The sequence below is a fragment of the Mus caroli genome, unplaced genomic scaffold (assembly GCF_978045245.1).
Source record: "Mus caroli unplaced genomic scaffold, Mus_caroli_1 scaffold_11, whole genome shotgun sequence".
NCBI lineage: Eukaryota > Metazoa > Chordata > Mammalia > Rodentia > Muridae > Mus > Mus caroli.
Window position 1 is genome coordinate 22334142 of NW_028227266.1, and position 25783 is coordinate 22359924.

Below are 25783 nucleotides of genomic sequence, written 5' to 3' on the forward strand. Positions count from 1 at the left end.
ATAGGTATGTGGGTTGATCTCAGGGTCTTCAATTCTGTTCCATTGGTCTACTTGTCTGTCGTTATACCAGTACCATGCAGTTTTTATCACAATTGCTCTGTAGTACAGCTTTAGGTCCGGCATGGTGATTCCACCAGAGGTTCTTTTATCCTTGAGAAGAGTTTTTGCTATCCTAGGTTTTTTGTTGTTCCAGATGAATTTGCAGATTGCCCTTTCTAATTCGTTGAAGAATTGAGTTGGAATTTTGATGGGGATTGCATTGAATCTGTAGATTGCTTATGGTAAGATAGCCATTTTTACAATGTTTCTCCTGCCAATCCATGAGCATGGGAGGTCTTTCCATCTTCTGAGATCTTCTTTCATTTCTTTCTTCAGGGACTTGAAGTTCTTGTCATACAGATCTTTCACTTCCTTAGTTAGAGTCACGCCAAGGTATTTTATATTGTTTGTGACTATTGAGAAGGGTGTTGTTTCCCTAATTTCCTTCTCTGCCTATTTATCCTTTGTGTACAGAAAGGCCATTGAGTTGCTTGAGTTAATTTTATATCCAGCTACTTCACCGAAGCTATTTATCAGGCTTAGGAGTTCTCTGGTGGAATTTTTAGGGTCACTTATGTATACTATCATATCATCTGCAAAAAGCGATATTTTGACTTCTTTTCCGATTTGTATCCCCTTGATCTCCTTTTGTTTTCTAATTGCTCTGGCTAGGACTTCAAGTACAATGTTGAATAGGTAGGGAGAGAGTGGGCAGCCTTGTCTAGTCCCTGATTTTAGTGGGATTTCTTCCAGCTTCTCACCATTTACTTTGATGTTGGCTACTGGTTTGCTGTATATTGCTTTTATCATGGTTAGGTATGGGCCTTGAATTCCTGATCTTTCCAAGACTTTTATCATGAATGGGTGTTGGATTTTGTCAAATGATTTTTCAGCATCTAACGAGATGATCATGTGGTTTTTGTCTTTGAGTTTGTTTATATAATGGATTACATTGATGGATTTTCATATATTGAACCATCCTTGCATCCCTGGGATGAAACCTACTTGGTCAGGATGGATGATTGTTTTGATGTGTTCTTGAATTCGGTTAGCGAGAACTTTATTGAGGATTTTTGCATCAATATTCATAAGGGAAATTGGTCTGAAGTTCTCTATTTTTGTTGGGTCTTTATGTGGTTTAGGTATCAGAGTAATTGTGGCTTCATAGAATGAGTTGGGTAGAGTACCTTCTGATTCTATTTTGTGGAATAGTTTGTGAAGAACTGGGATTAGATCTTCTTTGAAGGTTTGATAGAACTCTGCACTAAACCCATCTGGTCCTGGCCTTTTTTTGGTTGGGAGACTATTAATGACTGCTTCTTTTTCTTTAGGGGATATGGGACTGTTTAGATCATTAACCTGATCTTGATTTAACTTTGGTACCTGGTATCTGTCTAGAAACTTGTCCATTTCATCCAGGTTCTCCAGTTTTGTTGAGTATAGCCTTTTGTAGAAGGAACTGATGGTGTTTTGGATTTCTTCAGGGTCTGTTGTTATGTCTCCCTTTTCATTTCTGATTTTGTTAATTAGAGTACTTTCCCTATGGCCTCTAGTGAGTCTGGCTAAGGGTTTATCTATCTTGTTGATTTTCTCAAAGAACCAGCTCCTCGATTGGTTGATTCTTTGAATTGTTCTTCTTGTTTCCACTTGGTTGATTTCACCCCTGAGTTTGATTATTTCTTGCCGTCTACTCCTCTTGGGTGAATTTGCTTCCTTTCGTTCCAGAGCTTTTAGGTGTGTTGTCAAGCTGCTAATGTGTGCTCTCTCTAGTTTCTTTTTGGAGGCACTCAGAGCTATGAGTTTTCCTCTTAGAAATGCTTTCAATGTGTCCCATAAGTTTGGGTATGTTGTGGCTTCATTTTCATTAAACTCCAGAAAGTCCTTAATTTCTTTCTTTATTCCTTCCTTGACCAAGGTATCATTGAGAAGAGTGTTGTTTAGTTTCCACGTGTGTGTTGGCTTTCTATTATTTATTTTGTTATTGAATATCAGTCTTAGTCCATGGTGATCTGATAGGATGCATGGGACAATTTCAATATTTTTGTATATGTTGAGGCTTGTTTTGTGACCAATTATGTGGTCAATTTTGGAGAAGGTACCATGAGGTGCTGTGAAAAAGGTATATCCTTTTGTTTTAGGATAAAATGTTCTGTAGATATCTGTCAGATTCATTTGTTTCATAACCTCTGTTAGTTTCACTGTGTCCCTGGTTAGTTTCTGCTTCCATGATCTGTCCCTTGGTGAAAGTGGTGTGTTGAAATCTCCCTCTATTGTGTGAGGTGCAATGTGTGCTTTGAGCTTTACTAAAGTATCTTTAATGAATGTAGCTGCCCTTGTATTTGGAGCATAGATATTCAGAATTGATAGTTCCTCTTGGAGGATTTTACCTTTGATGAGAAGGAAGTGCCCTTCCTTGTCTTTTTTGATGACTTTGGGTTGGAAGTCAATCTTATCAGATATTATAATGGCTACTCCAGCTTGTTTCTTCCTACCATTTGCTTGGAAAATTGTTTTCCAGCCTTTCATTCTGAGGTAGTGTCTATCTTTTTCTCTGAGATGAGTTTCCTGTAAGCAGCAAAATGTTAGGTCCTGTTTGTGTAGCCAGTCTGTAAGTCTATGTCTTTTTATTGGGGAGTTGAGTCCATTGATATTAAGAGATATTAGGGAGAAGTAATTGTTGCTTCCTTTTATTTTTGTTGTTAGAGTTGGTGTTCTGTTCTTGTGGCTGTCTTCTTTTAGGTTTGTTGAGGGATTACCTTCTTGCTTTTTCTAGGACGTGGTTTCCGTCCTTGTATTGGTTTTTTTCTGTTATTATCCTTTGAAGGGCTGGATTCGTGGAAAGATAATGTGTGAATTTGGTTTTGTCGTGGAATACTTTGGTTTCTCCATCTATGTTAATTGAGAGTTTGTCTGGGTATAGTAGCCTGGGCTGGAAATTGTGTTCTCTTAGTTTCTGTATAACATCTGTCCAGGCCCTTCTGGCTTTCATAGTCTCTGGTGAAAAATTCGGTGTAATTCTGATAGGCTTGCCTTTATATGTTACTTGACCTTTTTCCCTTACTGCTTTTAGTATTCTATCTTTATTTAGTGCATTTGTTGTTCTGATTATTATGTGTCAGAAGGAATTTCTTTTCTGGTCCAGTGTATTTGGAGTTCTGTAAGCTTCTTGTATGTTCATGGGCATCTCTTTCTTTAGGTTCGAGAAGTTTTCTTCTATAATTTTGTTGAAGATATTTGCTGGTCCTTTGAGTTGAAAATCTTCATTCTCATCTACTCCTGTTATCCGTAGGTTTGGTCTTCTCATTTTGTCCTGGATTTCCTGGATGTTTTAAGTTAGGATCTTTTTGGATTTTGTATTTTCTTTGATTGTCGTGCCAATGTTCTCTATGGAGTCTTCTGCACCTGAGATTCTCTCTTCCATCTTTTGTATTCTGTTGCTGATGCTCGCATCTATGGTTCCAGATTTCTTTCCTAGGGTTTCTATCTCCAGCGTTGCCTCAATTTGGGTTTTCTTCATTGTCTCTACTTCCCTTTTTAGGTCTTGGATGGTTTTATTCAATTCCATCACTTGTTTGGTCTGGTTTTCCTGCAATTCTTTAAGTGATTTTTGTGCTTCCTCTTTAATGTCTTCTACCTGTTTAGCAGTGTTCTCCTGCAATTCTTTAAGTGATTTTTGTGCTTCCTCTTTAATGTCTTCCACCTTTTTAGCAGTGTTCTCCTCTATTTCTTTAAGTGTGTTATTAAAGTCCTTCTTGATGTCCTCTACCATCATCATGAGATATGCTTTTAGATCCGGGTCTAGCTTCTCCTGTGTGTTGGCGTGCCCTGGACTGGGCGAAGTGGGAGTGCTGGGTTCTGATGATGGTGAGTGGTCTTGGTTTCTGTTAGTAAGATTATTACGTTTACCTTTCGCCATTTGGTAATCTCTGGGGTTAGTTGTTGTCGTTGTCACTGTTTAAAGATTGGAGCAGATATTGTGTTCCACTCTCCAGAAGTCTTAAAATCCTGTGGCGGGTGTCCTGGGTAGCTGGCGGGTGTCAGCTGACCCTGTGCCCTAGCTACCCTGGTGCTGGTCAGACCGGAAGAGGCTTGTGGCCCCAGTCAGGCCGGTTTTCTGCTTCCCTAACTAATGTAGTCTCAGGTCCCGTTCGATTGGTCTGGAGCAGAAGCTGTGTTCCACTCACCAGAAGTCTCAAGATCCTGTGGCAGGTGTAGTGGGTAGTTGGCGGGTGTCAGCCGACCCCGTGCCCCAGCCACCCCGGTGTTGGTCAGACAGGAAGAGTGAAGATTCTAATTCTAAAGAACAAAAACTTATATTTTTATATACTTTGTAATATTCAAGATTAGGAAACTTGGAAATTTTTAATGAGCTCTGCAGAATAGACTTCTAATTGCAGATTTATTTAGTATAAAATAATATGCTAGATATTATCATAGACCTACAAAAGGTCAGATAATTTTTTAAGTGTTCATTATTGTTCTCATCTTGTAGGTAACTAATTCCAGATCTACATCAATAATAAAATCTAACACTTAGAGAGTCACTGTTCTCATCTTCTAGCTACTACTGTAAATGCTGTGAATGTTAATTCATCTGTTTGATTCTTTGTCTTACAACTTCATGTGGAAGGTGGTAGTAATATCTCATTTTACAAATGCAGCAGTTGAAACAGACTGTATTGTGCCCTGAGATGATGTAATAAATAAATGGAAGAGAAAAGTTTCTCCTCCAAGCTGCAGTGTGTCAACTCCCTTTTCATACACACATACACACAAACACGTATGCTGTAGGTGTTTAATGACTGTTAGTTGAATACTAATCAGTTCTTCATAAATGGATTAATAACTTTACTACTACTTTACAAATGACAACACACTTTCAATTTTATAAATGAACAGCTTTCTTCTGGTTTATTTTGTTAAATGACAATCTCAGGTACTAACCCTTAGGAACTATCAACCTTGTTTTTTGAGACATGTCTTCCACTGGCTGGGAGCTTGCTGCTTAGGCAGTGTTGGCTGTGAACCTCAGAGGTATTCCTGTCTCCACTGCCTTGCATTGAGATTGTAAATGCACACTGCTGCTGCACCTGGCTGGCTTTTTTACATAGATTTTGGAGAATCACAATCTGGCCCTTTTGCTTGTGTGCCAGGTACTTTACTGACTTATCTCTCCACTCCTCATTTTTAGCTCTTTATATATTTAGATGAAAATATTAACATGTAATTTTGAGATTTTTAACACATATGTATCTAGTTTAACATGGTATATGACAAAACATTCAGTAAAATATTCATGGTTTATTATATATAAGTTGTAGAAATATCTGATAAGTAGGGTTCATAAGAAATTGCCATCACTTAAATTCTACATTACATGTTCTATTTTCCCTTTGATCTTTTTACTCAGTTTTGTTCTGATAATACTTTTATTATCATGAAAACACTTTTTGAGATAAAAGGGCACAAACTTAAGGATAAGTATTATGGATTTTCACACAGGTTTACGTAGGTAACCAGCTTCTGGGTCAGTGAGTAACTACATTTGCAGCTGGTTGTACTTGTTCTGACTCATTGCTGGGGAATATTTTATAAAAATATATTAGAGCTTTTTATTTTTGAATAAACATTTAGGTTTCTGTTTTTTACTCATACTAATATGAGTAAAATGTGTATGTGTAAAGACAAAAGGCATTCATTGCTTTCATGTGTTGTCTTCCATGTTCAGTAAGGTTGAGGATGTCTGCTTTCCCAGCTGGCTGTTTAGGTGTCATTGGACTGCTTTGGTCATTTTAATATTTCCTATTTTTCTTCCTCATTTCCAGTAGTTCTTTATCTAAATATGAATCCTTTACATTTTAAACCTTACAGGTGTCTTCCCAGCTAGGATTTATTTAGGAAGGTAAAACTTTTGCTCATTTACTCCCAGGGAGCATCTTTCAAGAGGTCCGAGTACAGCAAGAATGTGATCATTTTTTGCAGCCTGTTGGCCTCCCCACAATCTAGTAGTCTAATAGATGATCTATCCTTAAAGTAATAAATTGACTCAATAGAGAGAATTAATATACAATTATTATATCACATTTCATACATATAAACCAATTCTGGAGTTTTGAAAAGCAAATATCTGTGACTTTGGTGACCTGAAGGGTTTTTTGTTTGTTTGCTTTTGTTTTGTTTTGTTTTTAGCATTTCCAGTTGTCAGAAAATGAAAGTAAAGAAAAATTCTCTCCTGTGTTATACCCAAGGAGTGAAACTTTAATAAATAATACCACAATATCAGTTCTTTCCTGAATGTTATATTTATAGGAGCCTTGTGTTTTCGGGGAGAGATTGGTTGACATTCAAAGGCTTGGAGATTATTAAGTAGTTTAATAGAAAACTGATTCTGAGATAGATCACTGTTCCTCAGTGGTTTTGATTCAAGTGAAAGTCTCACTTGAATGAGATTAATTCTTCACTTCTCTGTTGGCCTAAGGACCATTACACATACCATGCACACATACATACCAGGCATGGATTTCCCTATACTAGTAGTTTAACATGAGTGTACATTAGATGGAAGCAAGCCCTAGATAATTTTCATCTCTTGTAAATTCATACTTTGCTATAGTTACAGAGTTTACTATTCAAGATTCCTTGCTCTGTGGTGTCCCTGGACTGTTATAAACTGCTCTTATTTTATCTCGGAAAAAAGTAGGAGAGGGAAGTGTTTCTCCTTACCACTTTGAAGGGTACTTCAAAGTGAATGCAGTGGTGCCAAGTTACATCTGTCTTGGTTTCTATATATTTTTTTAACCAATAGATTATTAAAGTTAAGTGACAGGACAAAGTAGACAGTTCCACTCTTCATGTTATTTCAAATATAGATCCCAAGATTGACAAAAAATAATTAACAAACAGTATGCTATATACAATAGTTACAGCTTATTTTACATTTTATATTGGTTTTTAAAAATTGTAAATTTTTTGTTATAAGATTGTGAACTATCTTTCCTTGGAGAAAATTGTCTTTTATTGAGATTTAGTTTATTTCAATGTTAAGTTCTTGATTGCCAAATTTATCTTGATCTACTGTAAAATATGTGAAGCTTAATATGTGAAGCTTAGTTAATCACTTTATAGTGATAAAGATTAGGTATCTATACGATTTTTCTAGAGACAAGAAAAATTGAAAGCAGTAGGTTATACCCTTAGAATAAAAGACTTCATATTTAGAGATTCTTGAAGCCTTTTCCTTGAACCTAATTAAATGTTCCTGTAGATACTACTCCTTTTTGGTTGTTGAACCATTCTATTGTGTAAACATTTGAGTGTTTTACACAATAGGTTGGGGTCTTCAGTAATGGTAGACACATTTTCAAGGATCTGTAATGGAAAAACAGAAAATATGAAATAACAAAGATGCTACCATAAGTAAGGTGCTAGTAAGACAGACTTTAGGAGTTAGTGAAGTGGTATGATGTCAAGAGTCAGTAGGTTGAGTGATAAATCTGGCACTGAAGATCTGTGATAGGTATGCAGAGAAGGACGAGAATGAATACCTATAAATGAATATAAAGGAAGCATTTATTCCCAAGAGACCTAGGCTTGCTCAGGTACAAGGGTTGTGCATCCATACCAGGTCTCTTTCACTTTTTATGCTTTCTAAATAAACATTTGATGTATTAAATGAAGTGTTTTCCTGTTTTTGAGCCAAGTAAATGTATCAGGCTCTCTTCAGAGCTTTGGTCTTACTGCTACTTCTTGAGAAAGTATGAGTAAACGTGTAAACCCTTGACAGAAATTTTAACCTTTCCTTCAACATGTTATGCACTTAAATTAAATAATGCATTTTGTTTATGTTAATAAATATCTTGTGAACATTAGGTTAAAAAGTTTATTGCTTATAAAATAAAAATAAAAAGTGTATTGGTTAAAAAGCCGAATAATAAACATTGAAGACTTGACTTGTCCTTAGATTGAAAAGCTACAATACTAGTAGAAGTATCGGCATCTTTGATTTGTTGGATGTAGGGAGTCAAAAATGCCTCAGTAAGTCCAAAACACACATAAACAGTAGGAAATTTAGTCTTACTTAGTTTCTAGAGAAAAACAGTAGAAAATGCTCTTGCTTCATTCCTTTGGCATTAAGTTATACATTTAATCTTAGAGAAGAGCCCTTGGTGATGTGACCTGCATAAGAAGAGTGCATGGGAAAGTGACTGTTTGGAACAGATTAAGAAAACTTTGAAATTCCTGGGCTTGAATTAACTTGTTTTCCATGAATCCCATGAGGATACTTGCAAAGCCAGATGATATGATAGAATTGGATCCCGTGGATGGCAGTAGTTTACAGTTACAGTTTTTGGATCTTTTTCATTGGTTGCTGACTTCTTTGTATTTAATCATGTATGGATACTCAGAATTTCATAGGCCAGAGTTGGAAAATAGATTCATCAAAGTCCTTAAAATCTTATTTTTTCTTATCAAGTCAGTAAATAAGTTAAACTTTTAAAAATGGTACTGTGGGTTGAACCTTGAATCTTGAAAATGCTAACTGGTCACGTTGTCACATTATTTACATCTTTTTTAATAAAAAAAGTCTTAAAAATATAAGCTGTTATATTAAAGAAAACCAGACACTATTTGAAGCAGATTTGTTTTATGATATGTATGTTATGTGTATGTACACCATGTGTGTGTTCAGAGGTTTAGAAAGGGGTGCTATGTCTCCTGGAACTAGAGTTACAGTTACTAGTAAGTCACCCTGTATCTGCTGGTAACCAAACCTGGTTCCTCGACAACAAACACTCTTAATTGCTGAGCTGTTCATTACTTCAGTCTCTGGTTGTTTCTGTTTAGTGACATATATCATTAATTGTTATTATTAATTATCTTAATGTCATTTGTTTCTGTTTAGTGATGTGTCACTAATTATTATGAAAAAGCTGAGAATGAATTCAAAATAATTTGAGATGTAGATTGACCAGATTATCCTTTGGCCAAAGAATCATAAGAAAATTTTAAAGTCTGAACTTCTTAGACTTTTGTTTGATAATCGAACACTGTTGTTAAAACTCTTCTTTATTGATACTTAGTTTTTAATATTACATAGACCTCATACTTACAATACTTAATTGATATCTTCAAATATTCTAATTGCTAGTAGATAAATATTCTTATATTTGGGATACTCAATTTTTACCGATAATATAACCCAAAATTAAAGCAGTTTGAATAACATGGTAAGCTCAAGGCTTACCTAGGAGATAGGTGACAAGCCTTCCATAGAAAGGTATGTCCAAATTGCTGGTTTTCTTTTCCCCAATTTCAATTCTTTCCTCTACTCTCAATATTTTCCTGATAATAAACTACTTTCATCCAAAAAAACAAAAAAACAAAACCAAAAAAAACCCTTTTGATTGTAGTAAACATAAATGTTCAGTTTGGTAGCTACATGAAATACAACTAAATATTCAGTTCCTTGATCACACTCATAGTTTTAATTTGCAGTCAGCTTCCAAAATTGGTTTTGGGAAACTTGAGTATTCTTGCCTCTTGTTATAGAAAACAACTCACATAATATATAATTAACATGTACAACGATGACTCTTACAGGTGGAGCAATCCAAAGTTTTAATCAAAGAAGGTGGTGTTCAGTTGCTGCTGACAATAGTTGATACTCCAGGATTTGGAGATGCAGTGGATAATAGTAATTGGTAAGATTACTCTTTTGTCCCCATTATTTCTCAGTATAGTTAGACTTTTACCTTTTCTTTAATCCTATCAGTTGGGAGGCAGAGGCAGGCATATCTTTTGAGTTCAAGGCAAGTCTGTTATATATATATCCAGACTAGTCAGAACTATACAGTGAGACCCTGCTTTACAAACAAAAACAAAATAAAAAACAGAATAACAAAATGTAACAGTGAGAATCATTAATTTTAAATGTTTAGGGCTTGGGTTCATATACCAACTTTGCTGCTGTATTTCTTACTTGAAAATACTGCTTTCTGGACTGGTTTGGATTCTTGTTTTGTATCTTTTATTCTCTTTTGGTGTTTTGAGACATGATCTCTTTGAGTTCCAACGTGGTTGTTAAGAACTTTAAATCCTTTTGCTTCAGCCTCTGAATTTTCTCTATATGCAGTGGAATAATACCACTTATACATATATGTTATATATGTATGTTTATAAATATATATACACATCTATTACTGTTGTAATATGTTAATATCTCTTATATAAATTATAAAATTGAACCTTTTAACTATAATTTTGTTTGTTATATTTCATCCTAACTTACCTAATTTTTTAGACTTTAGTTTTTCAGTAAATTATAGATGAATTAAACACTCATGGAACTACAACTCACATTGAAGTTGAGTTTTAGTTAATTACCATTTTCTTGACTCTTAAAATACCCAGTACATTTATCACGAGGTTTTTGTATTGTTTAATCTTTGTTGGAAATTTAAAACTGTGGATGTAATTTTTTCAGATTGTAAAATATTTAGCATTGATATAGTTATTAATGTAAATAATTACTAATTATCAAAGTTTTGTTCACACACAGCAATTCCTTTTAAAATTTGAGAGTTAAAAAATAATGACTCAAGATATACTTTGTGTAGTTTTATCTATTTTTTTTTCTGTGTGTGTGTAGGGAATTGGTATTTTCATGGTGTTTCATATGTAGTATGTATGTACATACATTCAAATGTAGAGGCCCAGGTCTAGGCTAGTGTCTTCTTGATTGCTATCCACCTTTAATTTTTGAGACAGGGTAAAGCTTATCAGTTTAGCTAGACTGGCTGGTCCGTGAGCTCCAGGGATCCATCTCTATCTCACACCTTCGTTCAAGCTTAGGATAGCAGGCACTTTCCACTGTGTCTGACGTTTTACATGGGTTCAGGATTAGAATACAAGTTTTCATGCTTTAGTGGTTGAGCCATCTCTCCAATCCTAATTTTTACCTACTTTTGAGTCCGTGTGCAGAAAAATTTGAGATGTTTTCTACTAGTGAATTATTTTATCACATTAAAACTACTATCCTTTAATTGTCAAACAGTTAATTTCTTTATAGATTTCAACTTAATTGTTCTGTTTCTCTACATTATAAAGCTGGCAGCCTGTTATCGACTACATTGATAGTAAATTTGAAGATTACTTAAATGCAGAATCTCGAGTGAACAGACGTCAGATGCCTGATAACAGGGTGCAGTGTTGTTTATACTTCATTGCTCCTTCAGGACATGGGTCAGTACCTTGATTCTTTGCTACATCATTGTTTTTATTGTGTATAATTACTCATCTTGTGTGAATGTTTTAGAATCATGGTGTCTGTGGAGTACACGAAACTAGATCATTTATAAAACAACCTAATCTCATGTAAAGTGGCTTGGAATAACCCGTTTAAGTCCTAGGTAGTCATTTTACTTCTTAATTCTGTATACATACTGCATTTCATCTGCTTCACAAAAAGAATCATTTCCAGTTTCTAGTCTGACTTTTGAGATCTTAAAACTAAAGTTTTTTGAATTTTTTTTTTTAACCTCACCTTTTTTTTTTCCCCCCTTCGAGACAGGGTTTCTCTGTGTAGCCCTGGCTGTCCTGGAACCCACTTTGTAGACTAGGCTGGCCTCGAACTCAGAAATCCACCTACCTCTGCCTCAAGTGCTAGGATTAAGACGTGCACCACCACTAACCAGCTTAACCTCACTTTTATAAGAGGTTGAACTACCAAATTAAAAAGACAGCCATAATTTTTGAATTTATAGAGATTCTAATAATCCCCAAGGTAACAACCTATAAACAAAGTAACTTATTATATAACCTAATAGAAAAGGTAATAATAAAAAATAAGCTTAAGTGCCAATGGCTTCTTATGCTATTTTTTTTTTCAGTAAGTGGTTTGTTAAACTTTTAACTGTGAAGATTATTTTAAGTCTGTATTACTTTGATTTTAGGTAGTTAAGACTGAACTATTAACACATTCATCTGATACGATTTGCTTCATAGTAACTAGCCTGTTCTTCAAAATCAGAACAAAAACTGGTACTCTTGTACTATTTGTGGTAGATACATATTACGATTAGCTATTAATATTTCCACTAGTCTTCACTAATGGGTTTTTTTTGTTGTTGTTGGTGGGGGCATAAATCACAGCCTAATGCAACTACTTAATGTAATTACCCAACATGGCAATTCTACCCTCTCTCTGCCAATAGGAACTAGGCTATTATATGATATAAAACTATATAGTATTATTATTACCCCATATTCAAATTGGAGTAGTATACTCTCTTCCCTCTTCTGCTTTTGGTTTCTCTTCTTCCTTTGTCTTACTGTAATGCTTGTTTTCAGTCTGGTAGAACAGGGAACCATAGTTATGTGACCACTATTTGTGGGAAGACTGGAAAAGTTTCTTTTATGCTTAATTTCATGTCTTATTTTCAGAAGTTTATTTATATCCCTAAACCAGCATATCTACTTACAAGACTCATTTTTGTTTGTTTTTTAGAAATGAGACTTAACAGCAGGCTCTGATGCCACGTACCTGTAATGTCAGTACTCAGAAAGCTGGAGCTAAAAGGTTGCAAATTCAAGACCAGCCTAGGCTGTGTCTTTTGCTAGCAAGATCCTATCACAAGAAAAACAATACTAAAAATAGAAACAAAACAAAACAAAATAAAATAAAACCATGGAGTAGGATGTAGCTCAGTTTGAAGGTCTGCAGGCAATCCTCAGGACAGCCTTTCTTCACCCGTCAACTTCTTAGAAACCAAACCAAAACCCTAAACTATCACATGAGCATGTAGGGAGCTCTTGAATTTATGCTTCTTAAATCTTTCTAGTTTATCTTCTTGGTTTTTTTTGTTTGTTTGTTTGTTTGTTTTTTTTCTTGTGTAACCCTGGCTGTCCTGGAACTTGCTCTTTAGACCAGGCTGGCCTCAAACTCCTAGAGATCCACCTCCCTCTGCCTTCTGAGTACTGGGATCAAAGGTATATGCCACCACTGTCCAGTACTAGTAACTTATTAGCACAATTTCCTAGAAGTCAGCCTAGTAAGATCATCTACAATTAGTAGAAAGCAGTGAGTTTATAACAAATCTTTGGACCCTTTCCAAGAGTTATGATTCTCATAAAATTACATTCTTATTTTCCTTTGAGGGTAATTTTTGTCTCTTAAAATTACATGGGGAATAAGAGTTGTTTGGTTTTTTTAAAGAAATGAAATTATAATTCAAATGATATATATGGCTTTAATCCATTTCTTGATTTTTCACAAGGGAAAATTCTTTTTTCTTGTGTCTGTTCCTAAACAATTGACCAGCTTAATAATTTTTAGAGATAGAGCAAAATTTTTCCTATTGATTTGCGATACTTATAGATTAAGTTAAAGAATATGATAGTGAATTTGGTATCAAATTACAAATGGCCTGCTTTCTGGGAGCTGAAATTACATAAAATCTGGCAAATGAAACACGGATCTTCTGTGAGCCCCTCAGTTCTATACAATATAGTATCAGTTCCTTCTTTAGTCACCTACTTGTGCCATTCCTGGATGCTAGGCAATTTAAATTTCATTTATTATTGTTTCATTTGTGGTGTTCATTGTTCAGTAACTGCTATTAAAAGCTAACTTTCAGATATTAAAATGCTGTTTTATCCTTTTAATATTGATTTCCACTTTAAACAAAGATCACTCAATGAATTTTATTTAGAAATATATGTAATTAATGTTTGTAGTTTGGTTTGAAATCTTGTTATAGGCTTTGAAGTAAAATAACTTTTTCCTTACTGTGGATTTGTCTTATAAAGGTCTTTTTATTGTTTAAAAGATAATTTCTTCAAGTGATCATTTTGGTGCATGCATGTAATCACACCTTCAGGGTTGGCTATATAATAAGTTCAAGTTTAGCCTGGGCCAAGTTTAGCCTGCGCCTTTAAGACCCTGTCTTAACCCCACACACACACTTTGAATTCTTACTAATTCTTACTAATTTAATCATAGAAAACTAAATGGGTACAGGAAAAATTTTAGCCACCATATGATTAACATGTTGAATTAATGGTTTTTGCTATTTTTATACTAATTTAAAAGTATGGAAGAGTTTTATGGAGGTTTTTACCCTTTTCCATACAATTTAATTTTTAAATTGATTTCAGTGTTTTTTGGTCCTGATTTTATCATATTTCAACTGTATAAAACCAGTCTATCCTGGAATGTTTTGAGCTCCCACTTTTCCCCATTTCCCCAGTGCTACAGATCCCAGCACACACACACTTAACGACTGCTAGAGTTCTTTCTTAGTTTATGCTTAAGACATTGACTTCCCTGAGTCCCTACCATAGCTATTACATCTGTCTTCCTTTTTAAAAGTTGTAATACTTATGCTAAATGCATAGCATTTAAGTAGTAGACCTAAAGCAGAATTTATACTTTGCTTTTAAATATAAGATCCTGTGTAAGTTTAAAACCCGAAACTTTATGATGATGTTTTGTACTGTGAATTTTGCCTTTATCACTGATTATAACAGTGAATTATAACAAAATTCAGCCTTTCTTCCATTTTTCTCATTGTTCCTTATTCAGTTAAGGAATATCCTTTGGGATCACATTTCCATTATCTTGACTTATTACTTGGAACATTAATTATAGTCCCTGGAACATTTTAAGTGTACAGACTCAGTCTTCACTATAGTTTCTACAAGACTTGAGAAAATGATAGCATTTTACTTCTTTTGTCAACAAATATTTGGGAACCTTTAGCCCATTTGCTGGGTGCTAAAAAACACAGATGAATGAGATAAAAGCACTCAACTAAAGGATTTTTTTTTTTTTTTTGTCTTAGAATGGAAAAACAAATACAGGGCAAATGTTTCCTAACACAGTACATAGAGTGCTGAGGCCCCTCTTCATCTAGAAAAGGATTTCTAAAGGAATTGGACTGTCAGCCATGTCTAAAAGAATGAATAAGGAAGTACTAGGGAAGCAGAATAGGTGGGGTATGAAACTAAAGAGTGTTCCAGGCAGGGATGGCAGTAGTCTATGACACTTTTAAAGTATAGCACTTTTAAAGAATTAAGAGAAGTTAAAAACATCCTGGCACATTGCAAGTAGATTAAGGAGAGAATATTTGTCTTCACAATGTTAGTGAGTCACAGCAGCTAAAGAATATGGCTTTTAGTAAGACTGTCAGTCAAATAATGAATGATTCTGTCAGATTGACTTCGCAGTTGTGTGGGTAGTGTGCTAGGAAAGCAGAAAGGGTTATGTAGTTCTCCACTGTGGAGTTCTTGGTGGTCTGTACTTAAGTGTCGAAAATGGGTAGGGTATCTGTATCTGTGTTAGTGCCTGTGTGTCTTTCATGCAGGCCTTGATAATCTCAGGAAATGAAGGATAAAAGAACGAGCACTCTTAGGTGTTTAGGGATAAGTGTTTAGGTACATTGTGTGTACCTATCATGCACTGAGATAGAAAACAGAAGAGGAGAGAAAAATGGAGATTCAAGTTGAGCTATTGATTCTAAGGAACATGGCATGTTCTAGGAATGTAACCTCTGAGTTAGTGTCTTGAACATCTGAGTGAAGTTTTGAATGGGTATACTTTGGGGAATTATTGGCCATAAATTATTGTGGTGATTTTAGTCAGGCAGAATGTAGGGTTAACAAATGAAGATGACCACAAGTTAAAGCTCTGCCTTACAGGGCTGGAGAGATGGCTCAGCAGTTAAGAGCACTGACTGCGCTTCCAGAGGTCCTGAGTTCAATTCCCAGCAACCACATGGTGGCTTACAACCATCTATACTGGGATCTGATGCCCTCTTCTGGTGTGTCCTCAAGACAGCTATAGTGTACTCTTATACAAAAAATAAATAATTCTTAAAAAATATATCTGGCTTTCAAAGAGGATCCTGAGGATTCTAGAAGAGCTGTGAGGGATTTATTTTAGATGCTGCATACTGGCCACATTAGATAGGAAGTATTTGGTTTTGAAAATATAACTGTATTAGTATTTGGTTTTGAAAATATAACTGCCAAAACACAGCAGCCAGTTTATAATAAACAGAGGCATATTGAAGACTGACTTTTAGTATTTTTGTCTGAGAAAGATAGTTGACAGCAAGTATTGCATTTATCAAAAGAGGACTAATTTTTCATGGACTAAAAATACTCACCCACCTTGTGAACCTTTATAAATATAAAGCTGATTCTAGGAAATACTATTAGGAGCCTTTCTGGTTTTTCCAACTCCTCTTTAGGGCCAAAACCCAATGACCAAGTTATTTCAAAGGCAAAAGTCAAAAAGCTTCCTTAACCATTCCATTGCTTCTTAAAGCCCTGTTCTGCCTGTTGGGTGACCCAATTCATCTTCAGAGTGTTTCTGATAATTAAATTAATTGTCGAAGATGTGAAGAATCGTTTTGTTCAAACAGATGAATTCAGTCATATTAAATACTATATATTTCAGACTTAAACCATTGGATATTGAGTTTATGAAACGTTTGCATGAAAAAGTGAATATCATCCCATTAATTGCCAAAGCAGATACACTTACACCAGAGGAATGCCAACAGTTTAAAAAGCAGGTAAGAATTAATTAACTTATGTGTTTCCTAACTGTTCTTGTAATTAATAGCATTTTAGTACACTATAGTGTATTTACATTTTGCTTATTCTTACAAGCTTATGCTTTTTCTATTTTCTCTTGAATCGTATTTTGTTCGTATTACTTAATGGGATAAACATATTTAGACACACACACATTTTAACTTTCTCCCCAAATCTCATGTCCTGTTATTTCAGTAATACTCTCAATGATACATTTTTCTCATTTTATTATATTTGTATTGTTACCTATGACACTTATGAAATCTAAGGTAAATTTCTGAAAGTGTCTATTCTAATAGTATTCTTTTTTAATTTTAGGACAATATTTTAAAAACAACAGCAATTTTGTATTGTATTCAAAATAGACTTTAGAGTTTCGTTATCTCATTATCTTTTTAAGCTTCTGTGTAACAAAATACCTTTTAAAAATGGATTTTAGAATACTTCAAAACTTGTTACAGTAAGAAAAACCTGTTAACGTTTGCTTTGAAGTGGCATTGCATTCTTACAAATTTTGACATCTTAAACAAATTTTACTAATATTCTCACCACAGGTGTGTTTCTCTCTTCCTTTAGCTTCTTCCATACTTTTTCCTCCTCCCCTTCACTTCCTTTTCATCTCCTTCCTTTTTCTCATTTCTCTCTTTACCCTTTCTCTTCCTCTTTTCCATTTTTCCTATTTCTCTATTGTTATTTGAGACAGAGTCTCTATAAACTGTACTGAATGCAGCATCATGGCAATCTTCCTGACTCTACTTAAGTTTTTACCTTGAATAGTCTATGTCTCTATATGAATTTATTTGTGACAAGTTAGAGGTGAGGATGAATTAATAATGAGTTCTACTTTCAGATGGTCACAAGCCTACTGGTTGTGTCCCTTCCTCTCTTTTTTTCACTAAACACTGAAACCAAGTCCTTTAGTGCATATACTTTACCTCTGTGTTCTTATAGTCTCTAGATTTCTTTTCTGTATGTTTAGAGTCATGTTTCTTACCCATAGAATCATTCGGAGGGCTTTCAAAATCATTGTTGGACGTTATCCCTACCAATTAGTTCTGTAGAGGAAGTTAGGGTCTTAACATTTATTTTGAAAATGCTTACTTATATAAGTTTACTGTATAACTTCTGACCAAGGACCACAGCTGTTAAAGCTAGTAGCTATTTTATCTGTTTTATTAAAGACAGGGTCTCTGTGTAATTTTGACTTTATAGACCAGAATTTATGGAACTTACTGTACAGACCAGGCTACCCTCAAGCTTTCAGAAATTTGCCTGCCTTGGCCTACTGAGTGCTGGGATTAAAAGCATGATCTATCATGCCAGGCATCACTTATTTTCACTGTTTATCCTTTGGCACAAAGGCTCACTATGTAGGTCTGGTTTGCCTGGAACCCACTGTTTAGAGCAGGATGGCCCCAAATCAGAGATCCACTTACTTTCTAAGTGCTGAGATTTATGGCATGTGTCACCTCACCCAGCCATCATTTTGTTTTAAAGTAGATATCTATGCTCAGTGATGAAGATGTGGTCCTATCGATGGACATTGATAATTTAACTTGTTCTTTTTTTGAGATAGGCTTTTGCCCACAGCCTAGGCTAGCAAGGAACTCTCAGACCTCTTGTTTCAGCTTCCCACATAATAGTATTACAGGCATGTACCACCATGCTGAGCTTGCTTCTGTTAATTTCTGTTGAGTATAGTAGTCATAGAACTCATTTTGTTTATAGCCCCTTTATTGCTGTTGGAGACTCTTGCTGTGAGAATAGCAGTATAATGTGTAGCCAGGGAAGGTCGAGGTAGGAGTTCAAATTGTATGGGTAGGTGACAGTTATTTGCATGTCTGTATTCCCTTGACTTTGAAATCCTTGAATAAGATAACTTGATTTGAACCAGGTAATTCTGATGTTACTAAGTCTTGAGGTTCTCTATTTCTACTGTGTGTTTTCTCCTTGCCTACTTGCTTTAGGTTTATGTCTATGCAACTTGTCCATGTAATGAATTTTTCTGTTAAAGTGTTAAACCTTTCTCCTGCAACTTGTGTGTTTTTTACTTGCTCTTTCTACTATTTTTAGGTGACTTTAGGATCTGTTGTTTCAGCTTTCAGAGTTAAGTTATATGAAGAGAAATAATCTTCAATTTAAATAAATGACCAAAAACTATTGTATAGTAGAAACCAGCTGAATAAATACCATTGTAAAATATTCTGTCATTATTTTGAATTCATTTCGGGACAATACCCATATGATTCACACTTCTGAAATAATTGAATTTAAAATATTTTAAATTTCATTTCACTCTTTGTCTGTGTGCATATGGGTTAAGGAAGGGAGGAAGGTGCATGCCCTGTCATCCTTGTGGAGATTCGAGAAGAATTTTGTAGAATCGGTTCTCTTTCTGTGTTTTCTCTTTCTACTTTGCGTGGTAGGCACCTTTACTTTCTTTGTTCCCCTGTAATAGGTTTTTGTATTTAAATACGGACAAGAAAGCACCAGAGGTCTCATTTAAATTTAAAAAAAAAAAATCCAAGAAAGATTTAGTAGAAATACTGCTAATGTCATAATTATGTGTGGCGCCATTTCCCTCCTTCTGCTTTAGATAATGAAAGAAATTCAAGAACATAAAATTAAAATATATGAATTTCCAGAAACAGATGATGAAGAAGAGAATAAGCTGGTTAAGAAGATAAAGGTAGGTTCATTTCTCTGCACATTAAAATGTTTGAGCCTTCCAATTGTGCTCTGATATGAAAGATCAAAGGTTTAAAAAAAATAGTTGGCTTACTAACACAAGTATGGATATTCCTGAATTTTATCAACTTTATAGTTACCTTTGATTAGCAACACATAAAACAGAGCATTGCACAGAATAGATGGATGAATTCCGTCCTGAGTTGTTTTCAGTTAATTGCTTTCATATTTGTATAATTTTTTAAGAAACAAGTATGAGTGGATGGGAACTAATTTCTAATTAATCATCCTTTAAGAGCTTGATGATAAAACTTGCTTCTTTTTTATAAAAGTCAACAAAAACTCTATATCATTTTAATTTTGTGGTGTTTTGTTTTGTTTTATTGTTTTGCTTCCCAAAGCAGGGTTCTTCTGTATAGCCTTGGCATTCTAGAAACTAGCTTTGTAGATCAGGATGGCCTTGAAACTCTGAGATTGATCACCTGCCTGTGTTTTCCAGATGGTAGGACCACTACATCTGGTTTTTAAATTTTGTGTGTTTAAATTTATACTTGTTTTTGAGTTCTTGGAGCCAAAATGGTTTAGTGAATACTGGTCTTATGTGCATAAGTAATATAATTACTGTATAATTGATAGCATATTTGTGTCTGACCAATGAAGAATTTTGAAGGTTTTGCAAAATAGTGTCTTCGATAATTCTGGGAGATAAAAACCATTGGGAAGTTATACTCTGTATTAAAATGAATGAATACAGGTTTAGCAAGTGGGTGTGAGGTTCTGACTAGTTTAGAAAGTAGACATTTCCTACACCTCATATTGTTAAGAATAATAATGAGATAGATTTGTGGTCCTTTTTTTTTTTCTTTCTTAATATCAGTGTATTTTTTTATTCTGTGTCAAATACGGTATGGTTTAACAGTAATTTTTGACAACCAATTTGTCTAATACATACATAGCACATTATTCTTAAAATTTCACCTAAAAAGCAATTATTTATCACATGCTTTGGTAATACTGTTTGAGTAACAATTTTCTGGATAATTATTGCTTGGCTGGTAAGAGTTAATGTAGATAATTTTTTGTTAATATGTTGAATATTATAAATTATTATTGAATTATGAGTACTGTAGAGATGTGTTTACAATATCACTTTATTTTATAGGACCGTTTACCTCTTGCTGTGGTAGGTAGTAATACTATCATTGAAGTTAATGGCAAAAGAGTCAGAGGAAGGCAGTATCCTTGGGGTGTGGCTGAAGGTAAGGTTCTTTTCAGTGCATAATTTAATGTAAGGTCTCATAAAGGTAAAAATGTGTACTGTAGTAAGTAATATACACAGTGTATAATACACTGTAGCTTTTTAATGATAGTTTTTATTTCATTTTCCTACTCTTTTTTTCTGTTAAGTAGAATTCAGTTTCTCAGATGGATGACCTAAGTCAGGAAAGTATGTGTGAATTCTTCCAGTTGTAATACTTCACAGTCATTTGCCATTGTCCCACTTTCCTGGGTCTGCACAACCTTCATGCCAGTTTCTCTGGTTCGAAAGCATTTCCTAGGATCTAATAAATCTTTGGAAATGGAGCAATTAGGAGAGAGCCAGTTACAATCATGTGACTAGTGCCTTTTCTTTCCTTAAGAAAAGGTCACTTGTTTTCAGTATGGTTCCTAGTGTGTGTGTTTTCAATGCCAGTAAACTCTTAGTGATAACATCAAACCTCAGAAATCCTATTAGCAACAGAAGCATTTTCATGATTTTGCATTAGTTTACTCTAATGTTCAGTCTTCTATTATAATACTAAGTTGGAGGTGCTGTTTGCTCTATTATGTGCTGATGTTTTAAATAGGTGTGTAAGTTTTATAAAATTACACCAAGTTACTGTCCTTATTTATGATTTTGCCCAAGGTCCGTCAGCTTTGCTCCCAGGTGACCTGCAATTACAGAATTAAGGCTTTTCACGTTTTATGTCCCTTAGAAGTATACTCTGAAACAATTGCTTTATTTATGTAATTATTATTCTTTCCCATCCCCTTGCTATATCCTCATTCAGTGTTCATGTTAATGATACTTTAAAAAAAAGTAATAAAGAATCTTAAAGCTCTTGACTAGCCTTTTCATTTTGGTTGTCTCAAGGAGGTTTTTTTTTTCTCCCTCAGCCACAATACTAAGGTTTTTTTTTTTTAATGAATCATGTAATAAATATATTCTATACTAAGAAGGAGAAAGTGAATCTTTCTTTCAAATTATCAGTGTTTATTTCCAGAGAGTTCACTCATTACATTTCTGTCACTGAGAATTAAGCTACACCAAGAAGGGCTAAGGGGATGGATATCTTAGTGGATACAAATGCTTGCCTTGAAAACATGAGGACTAGAGTTCTGATGAAAAAGCCTTACAGGCTCAGCCTTCCACCTGTAATCATAGTGCTCTGGTGGCAGACACAGGATCCACCAAGGAAGCTAGGCAACCCAATAACTGAGCTGCACATTTATCAAGAGACTCTGCCTCTGAAAATAGAATTGAGAGTGGAAATTAGGAGGAAGCAGTTGATGTTAAACTTTCCTTAACAGATACTCGTACATGAATCTACATATACGCCTGACATAGGCACATTCACAAAGAAAAATTTAAGAATAGCAAAATGATGTTTTTATATGCTCCAGTAGTAGTATTAGGGTGTCTTTGCCTATTGTTCCTTGTTAGTTCCACTGTATAGTTCTGTGCTAGTATTAAACCTTAATCAGTGGTTTACATATTCTTTCCTTGGTTTTATTTGCGTATTCCTTTGAAAAGATAAGCTTTATTAAAGTTAACATGTATGGTCTGTTTTCTTTTACTTTTTTTTCTACAGTTGAAAATGGTGAACATTGTGATTTTACAATTCTAAGAAATATGTTGATAAGGTAAGTATGAGCAGCAATGAAACAGTACAGACAGGGTTTTAGCACCCAAAGAAAGTTAAAGTTCAGAAGACTGACTTTGTCTTCTGTAAATGGAGCTACTGTGTGTGACATCTTTGCTCCTATTGACTTGTAAATAATGTGTGACAATAATTTACATTGTTTTTCCCAAGATTTTAGTCATTAGCTGCTTTGAATGTGCATAGCTTTAGACCTGGTAAGTAGGACTCACTGGTATTACAGAGGAACTTGGCCATGCTTGCAGGAGGATTTAATAAGCATCAGCAAGATACTTCATGCACATATGAAATATCAATTCTGCTATTAGACTGAACAAATAACTCATCAGTTAACATCACCGGCTCTTCTTCCGAAGGACCTGGGTCTGATATCTAGCGCCACATAGTGGCTCACAACTCTAACTCCAGGGAATCCTATAACTCTGGCTGCCATAGTAACAGGCACACAAGTGGAACACACACATACATGGGGACCAAACACCGATACACATAACATAAAAAGAAAATTTCTAGTATATTTGCCATAAGAAGGATGAATGTTTCATATAGCTACTGGTTGTTTAATAAATATTTGAAGGAAGGAGGCGTCAGTCAGTGCCAGTTGCCTAATGCCCGTTTCTACAAGTCTCTCACTAGTACTTGACATCTTACAGGCTAGAGTTGGGAATCATGTGTAACAATCACAGAACAACAGTATTTTAGTGACAGATAACCACCATGCTAAATGACACTGATACAGGAGTTCAACAACATCTTAATTTATTCAGTAATTTATTTTATTAGTTTTTAAGGGATGTAGTAATTGAATTAGATGTAAATTAAGAAAATATGTTTTTCTTTCATTTTTAATTTTAGTGAAGTTGTTTCATGCAACCCAGCCTGGCCTTGAACTTTGTATATATCTGACACTGTCTAGTATTTATCTGTAGCAAGAGTATAAAATAAATATATCTTTATGTTAAAAAAGAGCTCACAATATAGCTAAACATGTAATTTGGTATCACTCCTGACATACACCAGTTCCAAAATATTTAACAAATTAGTGTGAGCTGTTCCATTTTACTTGCCAGGTATATTAGGAGGAACTGGGACCTGCCCAGCCTGACTAACATAGAGGAAAATGAATGTATTGGTAGACAGGAAAAATCAAGCTTAGTACTAAGACAAATAAGCTTGGAGAACTTCATGGGAATGTCAGATAGAAGATGAACTGGATAATTAAGTTACCTTGTGTTCATGATGTGTGTGGGGTACTTCATAATAAATGGGATTTGGATGTGAGGAAGGACAAAACACTGCATCTTTATTTTTGTTGAATGGTAAAGATGGTATATACTGGAAGTTAGAAGTATAGTGGGGAATGAGAAAAGGGAGGATATTACTCAGTCCTTAATATCTCTAATCATTAAATAATCATGTCATCATATCCTATAAATTGTATACTTTATTACTTGTACCTTGATATTCATATGCAATAGAAAGGTTACCGAAAACAGCACACTCACTGGACAGCTTTGATAAATGGAGTTATTCTAAATCAAGATTCCCTAGTTGGTAAACAATTTGATCTTTTCAGGGTCCATATATAAACTAACCTGGTGAAGCTCAATATTACCATGGTAACAATTACATCGAGGAAAGTAATTTCTGTTATATATGAGCTTCAATAACAATCTACTTTTCCCTTTAAACTATTTCTTTGGTATAAAGTTTATTCTTTGAGTGATTGATTCCCATGAAAGCTCATCTGGAATCTAAATTTCTGTTCATTTTTATCTGTCAATGAAGACATGTGAATGCCAGTTTTCTTAATATTTTAAATCTGAAATTTTGTCTTGGTGAAATTTTTTGTTGTGTCAAAGCCTTTAACACAAGCAAACTCTTGCTGTTTATGACAGAACACATATGCAGGACTTGAAAGATGTTACCAATAACGTACACTATGAGAACTACAGAAGCAGAAAGCTAGCAGCAGTGACTTACAATGGAGTGGATAACAACAAGAACAAAGGGCAGCTTACCAAGTACGTATATAACTTTCTCCAGGAAAGAACAACTAAATATTTCATTTCCTTTCTTAGTTCTTGTTACTTATTAGAATATTTGGACCATGATTCTCTATAAGAGCAGAGAATTATGCAGCTAAAATTTGTCTTGGTAGTTTTTTTTATGCCTTACCGTTGTTAATTGTTGGGAAGATTATTGTTCTTGTTCTTTAAGAACTATAAATATGTTTTTGTCATTTGCCAATCATTTTTATAATTCATATAGCACACAGCTAAACAGATAAATATAGTTTTGAAGAGAAAGTTATAAACAACTTCATGGTCTAGCAAGATGGCTCAGTTGGTAAGGACACCTGGGGTGCATTTTGTTGTGTGCAGGAGTTTTTATTATTGTAGCCTGGGGGTCATAATTGGATTTGATTGGTGACTTTTCTCCTGGTGACGTGCATATCACCCTAGTGTAGACTAAACTTCCAGTTGAGTAACAGCTAGGTTTTTCTGTGCTCTTTGACTCAAGTCTGCAATGTCTTCAGCAATAGGATCTTACTATGAAATCTGGAGGGTAAATAACGTTGGCAATGTCCTGTAATTTGTATGCTTAGGGGACTTTTATGGGGTCCCATTTGCTAACAACTCAGAAGGGGGTAATCCTATCCTGATACTGGGGTGGCTATTTGGTAACACATGATGTCTGCTTGGAGTATTGCCCTCAATTATAAGGTAACTTCGTTTAACAACCGTTTATATGTGTATATTTTAGAAAGCATCTACAGTAGTACATTTTTGTATGGCTTTTTCACAACTCCTTTAGTGTTGGTTATCATTTTTCTTCCTGCACTCTCCTACCATACCCCTGTTTCTCCTGCAGGGATATTCTTCCTTTCTCCCTTTATTACATTGTATTTTATTTCCCCTTCTTTGAAAAATCTCTGTGAACTTTTAATGCCCGTAGACTGAACAATTTTTGTTTAATTCTTTAATGTCTATTCTCGCATTTCAGAAACACTTTATCTTTAACTTACTGAAAATGTTTAAAACTTAAGACACTAAAATATTTAAGTGAATGGATTTTCATCAGCATTAAAGTTATAAAGAACATAAAAGTAGTCTGCATAACCTAACTGGTGCTTTAGGTATTAGATGGTAGTTATCTTCAGCATTTCAGTTGAGTTGCATAAATAAATTATAATAAATGTAGTTGTGACATCAGTAGATATCTCAGAGATTGTAATACTTGAAATTTTACTAAAACTAAGCATGTTCTCTACATACTGACTTTATTAGCTATGTTTTATTTTTCTCCCACTGAATTTTTTTCTTTAAGGAAAATAAATCATGTGACTTTCTGTAGTTTTCTGTGGCAGTATTTTGGGACTGTTCCTTTTTGGTTTTCCTTGTACAGTTTATTTCACATATAACATTGTCTTAGTTCTGGTTTCTCTTGCTATGATAGAACACCATGACCAAAAGCCACTTGGGGAGGAAAGGATTTATTACTATCATAATACAGTTCATCATTGAGGAAATCAG

General features: G+C 34.6%; 1 protein-coding gene across 1 annotated transcript in view; it reads left to right on the forward strand.

Moving 5' to 3' along the window:
• Septin7 (septin 7) overlaps positions 1-25783 on the forward strand; it is a 47140-nt gene that overhangs the window by 15600 nt on the left and 5757 nt on the right. The window contains exons 4-10 of the mRNA XM_029481203.2: positions 9640-9740; positions 11146-11280; positions 16499-16616; positions 19235-19327; positions 20489-20585; positions 22179-22230; positions 24146-24271. Coding sequence (XP_029337063.1) covers positions 9640-9740; positions 11146-11280; positions 16499-16616; positions 19235-19327; positions 20489-20585; positions 22179-22230; positions 24146-24271 — 722 coding nt within the window. The remainder of the gene's footprint in view (positions 1-9639; positions 9741-11145; positions 11281-16498; positions 16617-19234; positions 19328-20488; positions 20586-22178; positions 22231-24145; positions 24272-25783) is intronic.